The following is a 15,511-nucleotide window of genomic DNA, read 5'->3' on the forward strand; positions in this document are numbered from 1 at the left end:
CAGATCCCCATCCTTAGGTTCTCCTCAAAATCCAGGGATTTTGGGGAAATTTTGGGATTGCTTAAAAAACCCCAATTTCCATCAAACCACCACCAGATCCCCATCCTTATGTTCCTCCTCAAAATCCAGGGATTTTGGGGAAATTTTGGGATTGATTTGAGAACCCCAATTTCCGTCAAACTACCACCGGATCCCCATCCTTAGGTTCCTCCTCAAAATCCACGGATTTTGGGATTGCTTAAAAAACCCCAATTTCCATCAAACCACCACCGGATCCCCATCCTTAGGTTCTCCTCAAAATCCAGGGATTTTAGGGAAAATTTGGTATTGCTTAAAAAACCCCAATTTCCATCAAACCACCACTGGATCCCCATCCTTAGGTTCTCCCTCGAAATCCAGGGATTTTGGGGAAATTTTGGGATTGGTTAAAAAACCCCAATTTCCAACAAACCACCACCAGATCCCCATCCTTATGTTCCTCCTCAAAATCCAGGGATTTTGGGATTGCTTAAAAAACCCCCAATTTCCATCAAACCACCACCGGATCCCCATCCTTAGGTTCTCCTCAAAATCCAGGGATTTTGGGGAAATTTTGGGATTACTTAAAAAACCCCAATTTCCATCAAACCACCACCAGCTCACCATCTCTAGGTTCTCCCTCCAAATCCAGGGATTTTGGGGAAATTTTGGGATTGGTTAAAAAACCCCAATTTCCATCAAACCACCACCGGATCCACATCCTTAGGTTCTCCTCAAAATCCAGGGATTTTTGGGATTGCTTAAAAAACCCCAATTTCCATCAAACCACCACCGGATCCCCATCCTTAGGTTCTCCTCAAAATCCAGGGATTTTGGGGAAATTTTGGAAGTCTTTAAAAAACCCCAATTTCCATCAAACCACCACCAGCTCACCATCTCTAGGTTCTCCCTCCAAATCCAGGGATTTTGGGGAAATTTTGGGATTGGTTAAAAAACCCCAATTTCCATCCCCTGAAAACATTTCCGGATCCCCATCCTTAGGTTCTCCTCAAAATCCAGGGATTTTGGGATTGCTTAAAAAACCCCAATTTCCATCCAAGCATCCCCAGATCCCCATCCTTAGGTTCTCCCTCAAAATCCAGGGATTTTGGGGAAATTTTGGGATTGCTTAAAAAACCCCAATTTCCATCAAACTACCACCAGCTCACCATCTCTAGGTTCTCCCTCCAAATCCAGGGATTTTGGGGAAATTTTGGGATTGGCTAAAAAACCCCAATTTCCACCAAACCACGACCAGATCCCCATCCTTAGGTTCTCCTCAAAATCCAGGGATTTTGGGGAAATTTTGGGATTGCTTAAAAAACCCCAATTTCCATCAAACCACCACCAGCTCACCATCTCTAGGTTCTCCCTCCAAATCCAGGGATTTTGGGGAAATTTTGGGATTGCTTAAAAAACCCCAATTTCCGTCAAACTTGGGATTGCTTAAAAAACCCCAATTTCCATTAAAGCACCACCAGACCCCCATCCTTAGGTTCTCCTCAAAATCCAGCGATTTTGGGGAAAATTTTGGTATTGTTTAACAAACCCCCAACCTCCATCCATGCCGAACCCCCGATAAACCACGCCCCGGGGGAGCGTGGTATATTCCCGGGCATTCCGGCGCATTCCCGGCGCTGCCGGTCCCCGCAGCCGTGTGCGTGTGGGAGATGCTGAGCTTCGGCAAGCAGCCGTTCTTCTGGCTGGAGAACAAGGACGTGATCGCCGTGCTGGAGCGGGGCGACCGCCTGCCCAAGCCCGAGCCGTGCCCGCCCGTGCTCTACACGCTGCTGACGCGCTGCTGGGACTACGACCCCGCCGAGCGGCCGCGCTTCCAGGAGCTCGTCTGCAGCCTCAGGTGGGGCCCGCGATGGTGGGGGAAGCGTGGGAAAGGGGTGGGAATGTTGGTGGAGGGGAAAAAAAAAGGGGGAGAAACTTCAAATTGAGGGGTTTTGTGGAAAAGTTTTGGGTATCGGAGGCTTTCCCGGGAGGCGAAACGTTCCGGCTCCAAAGGGTCTCCAAGGGTGGGAGTTCTGGAGTGGGGTGGAGAGGTGGGAATGGTGGAGGGAAAGTCTAGGAGAATCCTTCAAATTGGGAAATTTTATGGAGAAGTTTGGGGTTCAGAACCTTTTCTCAGAAGTAAAAAATTCCAAATCCAAAGGGTCTCCAAGGCTGGGAGTTCTGGAGTGGGATGGAGAGGTGGGAATGTGGATGAAAAATTTGGGAAAAACTTCAAGTCGAGGGGTTTTGTGGAAAAGTTTTGGGGTTTCAGAGCCGTTCCTGGGAAGCGAAACGTTCCAGCTCCAAAGGGTCTCCACGGCTGGGAATTCTGGAGTGGGATGGAGACGTGGGAATGTTGAGGGGGAAAAAATCTGGGAAAAACTTTGGAATTGGGAATTTTCATGGAAAATTTTGGGTTCAGAGCCGTTCCTCAGAATTGAAACCCTCCAACCCCAAAGGGAATTCTGGAGGATCCATGGAGGGATGGAGGGTTGGGAATGGTGGGTGAAAATTTGGGATTGTGAGTTTTTGTGGAAACTTTTGGGTTCAGAGCCTTTCCTGGGAACGCAAACCCTCCGAAGGGTCTCCAAGGCTGGGAATTCTGGAGTGGGGTGGTGAGGTGGGAATGGTGGAGGAAAAAAACTGGGAAAAACTTTGGAATTGGGAATTTTATTGGAAAAGTTTGGGTTCAGAGCCTTTCTTGGGCATCCAAACCCTCCAAGGGGTCTCCAAGGCTGGGGATTCTGGAGTGGGATGGAGAGGTGGGAATGTGGAGGAAAAATCTGGGAAAAACGTTGGAATTGGGAATTTTCACGGAAAATTTTGGATTCAGAGCCTTTCTTGGGAGCCCAAACCCTCCAAGGGGTCTCCAAGGCTGGGGATTCTGGAGTGGGATGGAGAGGTGGGAATTTTGAGGGGGAAAAAATCTGGGAAAAACTTTGGATTTGGGAATTTTTTCATGGAAAATTGTGGGTTTAGAGCCGTTCCTCAGAACTGAAACGCTCCAACCCCAAAGGGAATTCTGAGGGATCCATGGAGGGATGGATTGGTGGGAATGTGGATGAAAAATTTGGGAAAAACTTTGGATTTGGGAATTTTTTCGTGGAAGATTTTGGATTTAGAGCCGTAATTCTGGAGGATCCATGGAGGGTTGGGAATGAGGAGGAAAAATCTGGGAAAAGCGCGGGGATTGGGGAATTTTCATGGAAAAGGAACCCAAACCCTCCGAGGGTTCCCCGAGGCCGGGAATTCTGGAGTGGGATGGAGAGGTGGGAATTTTGAGGAGGAAAAATCTGGGAAAAACTTTGGATTTGGGAAATTTTTCATGGAAGATTTTGGGTTCAGAGCCGTTCCTGGGAAACAAAACCCTCCGACCCCAAAGGGAATTCTGGAGGACCCATGGAGGGATGGATTGGTGGGAATGTGGATGAAAAATTTGGGAAAAACTTTGGATTTGGGAATTTTTTCATGGAAGATTTTGGATTTAGAGCCGTAATTCTGGAGGATCCATGGAGGGACGGAGGGTTGGGAATGAGGAGGAAAAATCTGGGAAAAACTTTGGATTTGGGAATTTTCATGGAAAATTTTGGGTTCAGAGCCGTTTCTCAGAATTGAAACCCACCAACCCCAAAGGGAATTCTGGAGGATCCATGGAGGGATGGAGGGTTGGGAATGAGGATGAAAAATTTGGGAAAAACTTTGGATTTGGGAATTTTTTCATGGAAAATTTTGGATTTAGAGCCGTAATTCTGGAGGATCCATGAAGGGTTGGGAATGAGGATGAAAAATCTGTGAAAAGCGCGGGGATTGGGAATTTTCCACGGGAAAGGAACCCAAACCCTCCAAGGGGTCTCCAAGGCTGGGAATTCTGGAGTGGGATGGAGAGGTGGGAATGTGGAGGAAAAATCTGGGAAAAACGTTGGAATTGGGAATTTTCACGGAAAATTTTGGGTTCAGAGCCGTTCCTCAGAATTGAAACGCTCCAACTCCAAAGGGAATTCTGGAGGATCCATGGAGGGACGGATTGGTGGGAATGTGGGGGAAAAATCCAGGAAAAACTTTGGAATTGGGAAATTTTTCATGGAATATTTTGGGTTCAGAGCCGTTCCTGGGAAACAAAACCCTCCAACCCCAAAGGGAATTCTGGAGGACCCATGGAGGGATGGATTGGTGGGAATGTGGATGAAAAATTTGGGAAAAACTTTGGATTTGGGAATTTTTTCATGGAAGATTTTGGATTTAGAGCCGTAATTCTGGAGGATCCAGAAGGATGGAGGGTTGGGAATGAGGATGAAAAATGTGTGAAACCCGCGGGGATTGGGAATTTTCCACAGGAAAGGAACCCAAACCCTCCAAGGGGTCTCCAAGGCCGGGAATTCTGGAGTGGGATGGAGAGGTGGGAATGTGGAGGAAAAATCTGGGAAAAATGTTGGAATTGGGAATTTTCATGGAAAATTTTGGGTTCAGAGCCGTTCCTCAGAATTGAAACGCTCCAACCCCAAAGGGAATTCTGGAGGATCCATGGAGGGATGGATTGGTGGGAATGTGGATGAAAAATTGGGAAAAACTTTGGATTTGGGAATTTTTTCATGGAAAATTTTGGATTCAGAGCCGTAATTCTGGAGGATCCATGGAGGGACGGAGGGTTGGGAATGAGGAGGAAAAATCTGTGAAAAGCGCGGGGATTGGGGAATTTCATGGAAAAGGAACCCAAACCCTCCGAGGGTTCCCCGAGGCCGGGAATTCTGGAGTGGGATGGAGAAGTGGGAATTTTGAGGGGGAAAAATCTGGGAAAAACTTTGGATTTGGGAATTTTCATGGAAAATTTTGGATTTAGAGCCGTTCCTCGGAACTGAAACCCTCCAACCCCAAAGGGAATTTTGGAGGATCCATGGAGGGATGGATTGGTGGGAATGTGGATGAAAAATCTGTGAAAAACTTTGGAATTGGGAAATTTTTCATGGAAAATTTTGGATTCAGAGCCGTAATTCTGGAGGATCCATGGAGGGACAGAGGGTTGGGAATGAGGATGAAAAATGTGTGAAAACCGCGGGGATTGGGGAATTTCATGGAAAAGGAACCCAAACCCTCCGAGGGTTCCCCGAGTCCAGAAATTCCTGTGATTTTCACCCCGATGTCCCCTCCCCGCAGCGACATCTACCTGATGGAGAAGGAGCTGGCCCAGGAGCAGGAGCGCAGCGGCCGCCACCGCCCCCCCCGGATCCTGGAGCCGCCGTTCCCGGAGCCGCCGCCCAAGGTCGGGATCGGGGCCGGGAGATGCGGAAATTCGGGATTTCCCGGATGGAATCCAGAACAATTCCCATTTTTTTATCCCCCCCGTTCCCACAGCCCAGCAGGCCCGCGCACAAGGCGCCGCCCCAGAATAATCTCCTGGCGCCCAGGCTGCAGTTCCAGGTGAGGAATTCGGGGATTTGGGGGAAATCCTGGGGGTTCCGGGGGTTTGGAGGGGTCGAGGTTGGGGGAAGGTCGTGGGGAATTTGGGGGGCGAACGATCCCGCGCCCCCCAAAATCCGACGGGATTTGGATCCAGCCGGGAATTCTGGGGAATAATCCACAGCGTCCGGGGCTCGGTGGGTTCTGCGTTCTGGGGTTATTCCTGATAGCCCGAAATATCCCAGAGTACACGAAAATACCCCAGAATATCCCGAAATACCCCAGAATATCCCAAAATATCCCAGAATATCCCAAAATATTCCAAAAAATCCCAGAATACCCAAAAATATCCCAGAATATCCCAAAATACCCCAGAATAGTCCAAAATACCCCCAAATATTCCAAAATATTCCAGAATATTCAAAAATACCCCAGAATATCCCGAAATACTCCAGAATATCCCAGAATACCCAAAAATATCCCAGAATATCCCAAAATACCCCCAAATATTCCAAAACATTCCAAAATATCCCAGAATACCCAAAAATATCCCAGAATATCCCAAAATACCCCAAAATATTCCAAAATATCCCAGAATATCCCAAAATATCCCAGAATATCCCAAAATATCCCAGAATACCCAAAAATATCCCAAAATATCCCAAAATATTCCAAAACATTCCAAAATATCCCAGAATATCCAAAAATACCCCAGAATATTCCAGAATACCCCAAAGTATTCCCAAAATATTCCAAAATATCCCAGAATATCCAAAAATATCCCAGAATATCCCAAAATATCCCAGAATACCCAAAAATATCCCAAAATATCCCAAAATATTCCAAATCATTCCAAAATATCCCAGAATATCCAAAAAATACCCCAGAATATTCCAGAATACCCCAAAGTATTCCCAAAATATTCCGAAATATCCCAGAATATCCCAGAATACCCCAAAATATTCCTAAATATCCCCAAATACCCCAAAGTATTCCCAAAATACCCCAGAATATCCCAAAATACCCCCAAATATTCCAAAATATCTCAGAATACCCAAAAATACCCCAGAATATCCCAAAATACCCCCAAATATCCCAAAATATTCCAAAATACCCCAAAATATTCCAAAATATCCCAAAATATCCCAAAATATCCCAGAATATCCCAGAATACCCCAGAATATTCCCAAATATCCCGAAATATCCCAGAATACCCAAAAATATCCCAGAATATCCAAAAATACCCCAGAATATCCCAGAATACCCCAAAAATATCCCACAATATCCCAAAATAACCCAAAATAATCCAAAATACCCCAGAATATTCCAAAACATTCCACAATATCCCAGAATACCCAAAAATATCCCAAAATATCCCAAAATATTCCAGAATACCCCAAAATATCCGAAAATGCCCCAGAATATCCCAAAACACCCAAAATATTCCAAAATACCCCAAAATATCCCAGAATACCAAAAAATACCCCAAAAATATTCCAAAATATCCCAGAATATCCAAAAATACCCCAAAATATTCCAAAACATTCCAAAATATCCCAGAATATCCAAAAATATCCCAGAATATCGCAAAATACCCCAGAATATCCCAAAATACCCCAAAATATTCTGGAATACCCCAAAATATTCCAAAATACCCCAGAATAATCCAAAATACCCCAAAACATTCCAAAACATTCCAAAATATCCCAGAATACCCAAAAATATCCCAGAATATTCCAAAATACCCCCAAATATCCCAAAATATTCCAAAACATTCCCAAATATCCCAGAATATCCAAAAATACCCCAGAAAATTCCCAAATATCGCAAAATATCCCAGAATATTTCAAAATATTCCAAAACATTCCAAAATACCCCAGCATGTCCAAAAATATCCCAAAATACTCCCAAATATTCCAAAAATTCCCAGAATATCAAAAAATACCCCAGAATATTCCAAAATACCCCAAAATATTCCAAAATATTCCAAAATATCCCAGAATATCCAAAAATATCCCAGAATATTCCCAAAATACCCCAAAATATTCCGGAATACCCCAAAAGATTCCAAAATACCCCAAAATATCCCAAAATATCCCAGAATACCCCAAAAATATCCCAGAATATTCCAGAATACCCCAAAATATCCCAAAATATTCCAAAACATTCCCAAATACCCCAGAATATTCCAAAATACCCCAAAATATTCCAAAATATCCCAGAATATCCCAAAATACCCCAGAAAATTCCCAAATATCGCAAAATATCCCAGAATATTTCAAAATATTCCAAAACATTCCAAAATACCCCAGAATGTCCAAAAATATCCCAAAATACTCCCAAATATTCCAAAAATTCCCAGAATATCAAAAAATACCCCAGAATATCCCAAAATATCCCAGAATATCCCAAAATATTCCAAAAAATCCCAGAATACCCAAAAATATCCCAGAATGTCTCAAAAGACCCCAACATATTCCAAAATACCCCCAAATATTCCAAAATATCCCAGAATACTCCAAAATAATCTCAGAATATCCAAAAATACCCCAGATTATTCCAGAATACCCCAAAATATCCCAAAATACCCCAAAATATTTCATAATACCCCAAAATATTCCAAAATATCCCAGAATATCCCAGAATATTCCCAAATATCCCAAACTATCCCAGAATATTTCAAAATATTCCAAAATATCCCAGAATATCCCAAAATATCCCAAAATATTGCAAAACATCCCAGAATATCCCAAAATACCCCAGAATATCCCAAAATATTCCAAAATACCCCAAAATATTCCAAAATATCCCAAAATATCCCAGAATATCCCAGAATACCCCAGAATATTCCCAAATATCCCGAAATATCCCAGAATACCCAAAAATATCCCAGAATATCCAAAAATACCCCAGAATACCCCAGAATACCCCAAAAATATCCCACAATATCCCAAAATAACCCAAAATAATCCAAAATACCCCAGAATATTCCAAAACATTCCACAATATCCCAGAATACCCAAAAATATCCCAAAATATCCCAAAATATTCCAGAATACCCCAAAATATCCGAAAATACCCCAGAATATCCCCAAACACCCAAAATATTCCAAAATACCCCAAAATATCCCAGAATACCAAAAAATACCCCAAAAATATTCCAAAATATTCCAAAATATCCCAGAATATCCAAAAATACCCCAAAATATCCCAAAATATTCCAAAACAACCCAGAATATCCCAAAATACCCCAGAATATTCCAAAATACCCCAAAATATCCCAAAATATTCCAAAACATTCCCAAATACCCAAGAATATTCCAAAATACCCCAAAATATTCCAAAATACCCCAAAATATTCCAAAATATCCCAGAATACCCAAAAATATCCCAAAATACCTCAGAATATTCCAAAATACCCCAAAATATTCCAAAACATTCCAAAATATCCCAGAATATCCAAAAATATCCCAGAATATTCCCAAATATCCCAAAATATCCCAGAATATTCCAAAAATATCCCAGAATATTCCCAAATATCCCGAAATATCCCAGAATATTTCAAAAATTGCCAAAGCATTCCAAAACGTTCCAAAATACCCCAGAATATTCCAAAATATCCCCAAATGTCCCTGACTATTCCAAAATACCTGAAAAAAATCCCAAAATATCCCCAAATTGCCCAAAACGCTACAAAAATATCCCAAACTATTCCAAAATATCCTGAAATATTCAAAAATATTCCAAAAAAATCCCCAAATATCCCAGAATTTCCCAAAACGCCACAATGTACCCCAAAGTATTCCAAAATATCCTGAAAAAATCCCAAAATGCCCCCAAAATATCAGAAAAAAAAATCCCAAAATATCCCAGAGTGTTCCAAACATTCCCAAAGCATTCCAAAAGATTCCAAATATTCCAGAATGTTCCAAAATAGCCTCAAATATCCCCAAATACCCCAAAATATCCCAAACTGTCCCAAAATATCTGAAAAAATCTGAAAATATCCCGAAAATATCCCAAAATATCCCAGAATATCCCAAAATACCCCAAAATATCCCAAAATATCCCAAAATATCCCAAAATGTCCCAGAATATCCCAAAATATCTGAAAAAATCTGAAAATATCCCAGGATATCCCTGAATATCATATCCCAAAACAAGGCAGAATGTGCCAGGATAGCACTAAATGGATCCCAAAATATCCCAAACGATGCAAAAATGTCCTAAAATAAACTGAAATATTCTGGAATTCCCCAAAGCATCACAGGATGTCCCAAAACACCCCAAAATACCCCAAAACACCCCAAAACTTCCCAAAATTTCCCAAAACTTCCCAAAACCTTCCCAAAACTTCCCAAAATTTCCCAAAACTTCCCAAAACTTCCCAAAATTTCCCCTAAAATGTCCCAAGGGCACTTCCAGCCCGATCCCCACCCCAGGCTCGGCTCTCGGCGCCGTTCCCGCTCTTCTTGCGCTCCTGCTCTGTCTGTGTGTCTGTCCATCCGTGTGTCCATCCGTGTGTCCATCCGTGTGTCCATCCCTGTGTCCATCCGTGTGTCCATCCATGTGTCCATCCGTGTGTCCATCCGTGTGTCCATCCCTGTGTCCATCCGTGTGTCCATCCATGTGTCCATCCGTGTGTCCATCCGTGTGTCCATCCGTGTGTCCATCCATGTGTCCATCCGTGTGTCCATCCGTGTGTCCATCCGTGTGTCCATCCATGTGTCCATCCCTGTATCCATCCATGTGTCCATCCGTGTGTCCATCCGTGTGTCCATCCGTGTGTCCATCCATGTGTCCATCCGTGTATCCATCCATGTATCCATCCATGTGTCCATCCATGTGTCCATCCATGTGTCCATCCACACATCCATCCATGTCTCCATCCACGTGTGCATGCTTGCATCCATCCGTGTGTCCATCCGCGTGTCCATCCATGTGTCCATCCATGTGTCCATCTGTGTATCCATCCGTGTGTCCATCCATGTGTCCATCCATGTGTCCATCCGTGTGTCCATCTGCACATCCATCCATGTTCCATCCATGTGTCCATCCGCGTGTCCATCCGTGTGTCCATCCACACATCCATCATTGTGTCCATCCATGCATCCATCCGTGTGTCCATCCCTGTGTCCATCCACGTGTCCCTCTGCGTGTCCCTCTGCGTGTCCACCCATCTGATCCATCCACACATCCGTCCACGTGTCCATCCGCGCATCCGTCTGTGTGTCCATCCATGTGTCCATCCATGAACCCATCCGTGCGTCCATCTGTGTGTCCATCCACGTGTCCATCCGTGTGTCCATCCATGTGTCCATCCATGTGTCCATCCACACATCCATCCACGTGACCATCCATGTGTCCATCCATGTGTCCATCCATGCATCCATCATTGTGTCCATCCACACATCCATCCATGTCTCCATCCACGTGTGCATGCTTGCATCCATCCGTGTGTCCACCCGTGTGTCCATCCACACATCCATCCATGTGTCCATCCGTGTCTCCATCCATTTGTCCATCCATGTGCCCATCCGTGTGTCCATCCACGTGCCCATCCATGTATCCATCCCCGTGTCCCTCCGCGTGTCCATCCGTGTGTTCATCTGTGTGTCCATCTGCGTGTCCATCTGCACATCCATCCGTGTGTCCATCCCTGTGTCCATCCACGTGTCCCTCCGCATGTCCCTCTGCGTGTCCATCCATCTGATCCATCCACACATCCATCCATGTGTCCATCCGTGCATCCATCCGTGTGTCCATCCGTGTGTCCATCCGTGTGTCCATCCATGTGTCCATCCACGTGTCCATCCGTGTGTCCATCCGTGTGTCCATCCGTGCATCCGTCCATCTGTGTGTCCATCCATGTGTCCATCTGCATGTCCATCTGCATGTCCATCCGTGTGTCCATCCACACATCCATCATTGTGTCCATCCCTGTGTCCATCCATGCCTCCATCCACGTGTGCATGCTTGCATCCATCCGTGTGTCCATCCGTGTGTCCCTCCGCATGTCCCTCTGCGTGTCCCTCTGCGTGTCCATCCACACGTCCATCCACACATCCATCCATGTGTCCGTCCGCGCATCTGTCTGTGTGTCCATCCATGTGTCCATCCATGAATCCATCCGTGCGTCCATCTGTGTGTCCATCCACGTGTCCATCCATGTGTCCATCCATGTGTCCATCCACACATCCATCCACGTGACCATCCATGTGTCCATCCGTGTGTCCATCCATCCATCCATCGTTGTGTCCATCCACACATCCATCCATGTCTCCATCCACGTGTGCATGCTTGCATCCATCCGTGTGTCCATCCGTGTGTCCATCCACACATCCATCCATGTGTCCATCCGTGTCTCCATCCATTTGTCCATCCATGTGTCCCTCCATGTGTCCATCCGCGTGTCCGTCCGTGCGTCCGTCCGCGCTAACCCGCCATTCCCGTTGCCGTTGTTCCCGTCCCTGGCCGCTCCGTGCCGTGGCAGCTCCCCGAGGGTCTGTGTGCCAGCTCTCCGTCCCTGGCCAGCCCCGCCGAGGTGCCGAGCGCGGCGCTGCCGTCCCGGCGCACGCCGCCCCCCGCCCGCCACGGCGCCTTCCAGCGGCACAGCGTCAGGGTAAGCGCGCGCGCGGCAACCGCGGCTGCACCCAACGGACACCGGGATCCGGGAGCGATTCCCGAGCCTCCAAAACCGCTCGGAGATCGTGCCCCGGTGGGATCCTCCATCCCCAGCAATTCCTGAGCCTCAAAAATCACTCAGAGATCGTCCCCCGGCATGCGGAGGAATTCCCGATCCTCCAAAATCCCTCAGAGATCATTCCCCGGTGGGGATCCTGCATGCGGAGGAATCCCCGGGCCTCCAAAATCCTTCACAAATTCTCCCGGTGGGATTTGGTGGCTGGAGGAGGAATTCCCGAGCCTCCAAAATCCCTCGGAGATCGTCCCCCGGTGGGATCATGCATGCAGAGCAATTCCCGAGCCTCCAAAATCGCTCGGAGATCGTCCTCCCCTTGGGGATCCTCCATGCCAAGGAATTCCCGGGCCTCAAAAATCACTCAGAGATCGTTCCCCGGTGGGGATTCTGCATGCGGAGCAATTCCCGAGCCTCCAAAATCGCTCAGGGATCGTCCCCCAGCATGCGGAGGAATTCCCGAGCCTCAGAAATCACTCAGAGATCGTCCCCCCGGTGGGGATCCTCCATGCCGAGGAATTCCTGAGCCTCCAAAATCACTCGGGGATCGTCCCCCCTTTGGGGATCCTGCATGCGGAGGAATCCCCGATCCTCCAAAATCGCTCAGAGATCATCCCCCGGTGGGAATCCTGCATGCGGAGGAATCCCCGGGCCTCCAAAATCCTTCACAAATTCTCCCGGTGGGATTTGGTGGCTGGAGGAGGAATTCCCGAGCCTCGAAAATCCCTCAGAGATCGTCCCCCAGTGGGGATCCTCCATGCTGAGCAATTCCCGGGCCTCGAAAATCGCTCGGAGATCATTCCCCGGTGGGATTCTGCATGCAGAGGAATTCCCCAGCCTCGAAAATCACTCAGAGATCATCCCCCTGTTGGGATCTTCCATGCCGAGCAATTCCCGAGCCTTAAAAATCCCTCAGAGATCATTCCCCGGTGGGATTGTGCATGCAGAGCAATTCCCCAGCCTCCAAAATCGCTCGGAGATCGTCCCACATTGGGATCCTTCATGTGGAGCAATTCCCGAGCCTCCAAAATCCCTCAGAGATCGTCCCCCGGTGGGGATGCTGCATGCAGAGCAATTCCCAAACCTCGAAAATCGCTCGGAGATCGTCCCCCGGTGGGGATTGTGCATGCAGAGCAATTCCTGAGCCTCCAAAATCGCTCGGAGATCGTTCCTCGATGGGATTGTGCATGCAGAGGAATTCCTGAGCCTCCAAAATCACTCAGAGATCGTCCCCCATTGGGGATCCTTCATGCAGAGGAATTCTCGAGCCTCCAAAATTGCTCAGAGATCGTTCCCCATTGGGGATGCTGCATGCCGAACAATTCCCGAGCCTCGAAAATCCCTCAGAGATCATCCCCCGGTGGGGATCCCGCATGCGGAGGAATTCCCGAGCCTCCAAAATCGCTCAGAGATCGTTCCCGGTGGGATTCTGCATGCGGAGGAATTCCTGAGCCTCAAAAATCCCTCAGAGATCATTCCCTGGTGGGATTCTGCATGCGGAGGAATTCCCGAGCCTCAAAAATCCCTCAGAGATCATCCCCCGGTGGGGATCCCGCATGCGGAACAATTCCTGATCCTTGAAAATTGCTCAGAGATTGTCCCCCGTTGGGATTCTGCATGCCGAGAAATTCCCGAGCCTTGAAAATTGCTCAGAGATCGTTCCCCAGTGGGGATTCTGCATGCAGAGCAATTCCTGAGCCTCCAAAATCGCTCGGGGATCGTCCCCCCTTTGGGGATCCTGCATGCGGAGGAATTCCTGAGCCTCCAAAATCACTCAGGGATTGTCCCCCGGCATGCCAAGCAATTCCCGAGCCTCGAAAATCGCTCGGAGATCATTCCCCGGTGGGGATCCTCCATGCCGAGAAATTCCTGGGCCTCCAAAATCACTCAGAGATTGTCTCCTGGTGGGATCCTCCATGCCGAGCAATTCCCGAGCCTCGAAAATCCTTCGCAAATTCTCCCGGTGGGATTTGGTGGCTGGAGGAGCAATTCCCGAGCCTCCAAAATCACTCGGAGACCGTCCCCCGGCATGCGGAGGAATTCTTGAGCCTCGAAAACCGCTCGGAGATCGTCCCCCGGTGGGATCCTCCATACCGAGCAATTCCGAGCCTCGAAAATTGCTCGGAGATCATTCCCTGATGGGATTCTGCATGCAGAGCAATTCCCGAGCCTCGAAAATTGCTCGGAGATCATTCCCTGATGGGATTCTGCATGCAGAGCAATTCCCAAACCTCGAAAATTGCTCGGAGATTGTCCCCCACCCGGTGGGATCCTCCATGCAGAGCAATTCCCGGGCCTCAAAAATCCCTCAGAGATCATTCCCTGGTGGGGATTCTGCATGCGGAGGAATTCCTGAGCCTCCAAAATCACTCAGGGATCGTCCCCCGGTGGGATCCTCCATGCCGAGGAATTCCCGAGCCTCCAAAATCGCTCAGGGATCGTCCCCCGGCATGTGGAGGAATCCCCGAGCGTCCAAAATCACTCGGAGATCGTCCCCCCATTGGGGATCCTCCATGCAGAGGAATTCTCAGGCCTCCAAAATCGCTCGGAGATCATTCCCCGGTGGGATCCTGCATGCAGAGGAATTCCCGGGCCTCGAAAATCACTCGGAGATCGTCCCCCGGTGGGGATCCTGAAACCTTCCCAATCATCAAAAACAATTCAGTTTTTGGGATTTGCTTCCCGTTGGGATTTGGGATCTGGATGCCTTCCCAATCCTAAAAATCCATCCCATTTTTGGGATTTGGGATCCGGATGCCTTCCCAATCCTCGAAATCCATCTCATTTTGGGGATCTGGGATCCTGAAACCTTCCCAATCCTAAAAATCCATCCCATTTTTGGGATTTGGGATCCGGATGCCTTCCCAATCCTTGAAATCCATCCCATTTTTGGGATCTGCTTCCCGTTGGGATTTGGGATCCTGAAACCTTCCCAGTCATCAAAAACAATTCAGTTTTTGGGATCTGCTTCCCGTTGGGATTTGGGATCTGGAGGAATTCCCAATCCTAAAAATCCATCCCATTTTTGGGATTTGGGATCCCGAAACCTTCCCAATCCTTGAAATCCATCCCATTTTTGGGATCTGCTTCCCATTGGGATTTGGGATCCTGAAACCTTCCCAGTCATCAAAAACAATTCAGTTTTTGGGATCTGCTTCCCGTTGGGATTTGGGATCTGGAGGAATTCCAATCCTCGAAATCCATCCCATTTTTGGGATTTGGGATCTGGATGCCTTCCCAATCCTAAAAATCCATCCCATTGTTGGGATTTGGGATCCGGATGCCTTCCCAATCCTAAAAATCCATCCCATTTTTGGGATCTGCTTCCCATTGGGATTTGGGATCCTGAAACCTTCCCAGTCATCAAAAACAATTCAGTTTTTGGGATCTGCTTCCCGTTGG

At 47.2% G+C, this 15,511-nt stretch overlaps 1 protein-coding gene across 1 annotated transcript in view; it reads left to right on the plus strand.

The window, feature by feature from the left end:
- Positions 1 to 14,248, plus strand: part of LOC134432652 (protein-tyrosine kinase 2-beta-like) — a 95,547-nt gene extending 81,299 nt beyond the window's left edge. Inside the window, exons 21-26 of the mRNA XM_063181550.1 lie at positions 1,672 to 1,876; positions 5,170 to 5,275; positions 5,368 to 5,433; positions 11,906 to 12,034; positions 12,554 to 12,915; positions 13,795 to 14,248. Coding sequence (XP_063037620.1) covers positions 1,672 to 1,876; positions 5,170 to 5,275; positions 5,368 to 5,433; positions 11,906 to 12,034; positions 12,554 to 12,915; positions 13,795 to 14,248 — 1,322 coding nt within the window. The remainder of the gene's footprint in view (positions 1 to 1,671; positions 1,877 to 5,169; positions 5,276 to 5,367; positions 5,434 to 11,905; positions 12,035 to 12,553; positions 12,916 to 13,794) is intronic.
- The last annotated feature ends 1,263 nt before the right edge of the window (positions 14,249 to 15,511 follow it).

This window comes from Melospiza melodia, assembly GCF_035770615.1.
Source record: "Melospiza melodia melodia isolate bMelMel2 chromosome 3 unlocalized genomic scaffold, bMelMel2.pri SUPER_3_unloc_4, whole genome shotgun sequence".
Lineage (NCBI taxonomy): Eukaryota > Metazoa > Chordata > Aves > Passeriformes > Passerellidae > Melospiza > Melospiza melodia.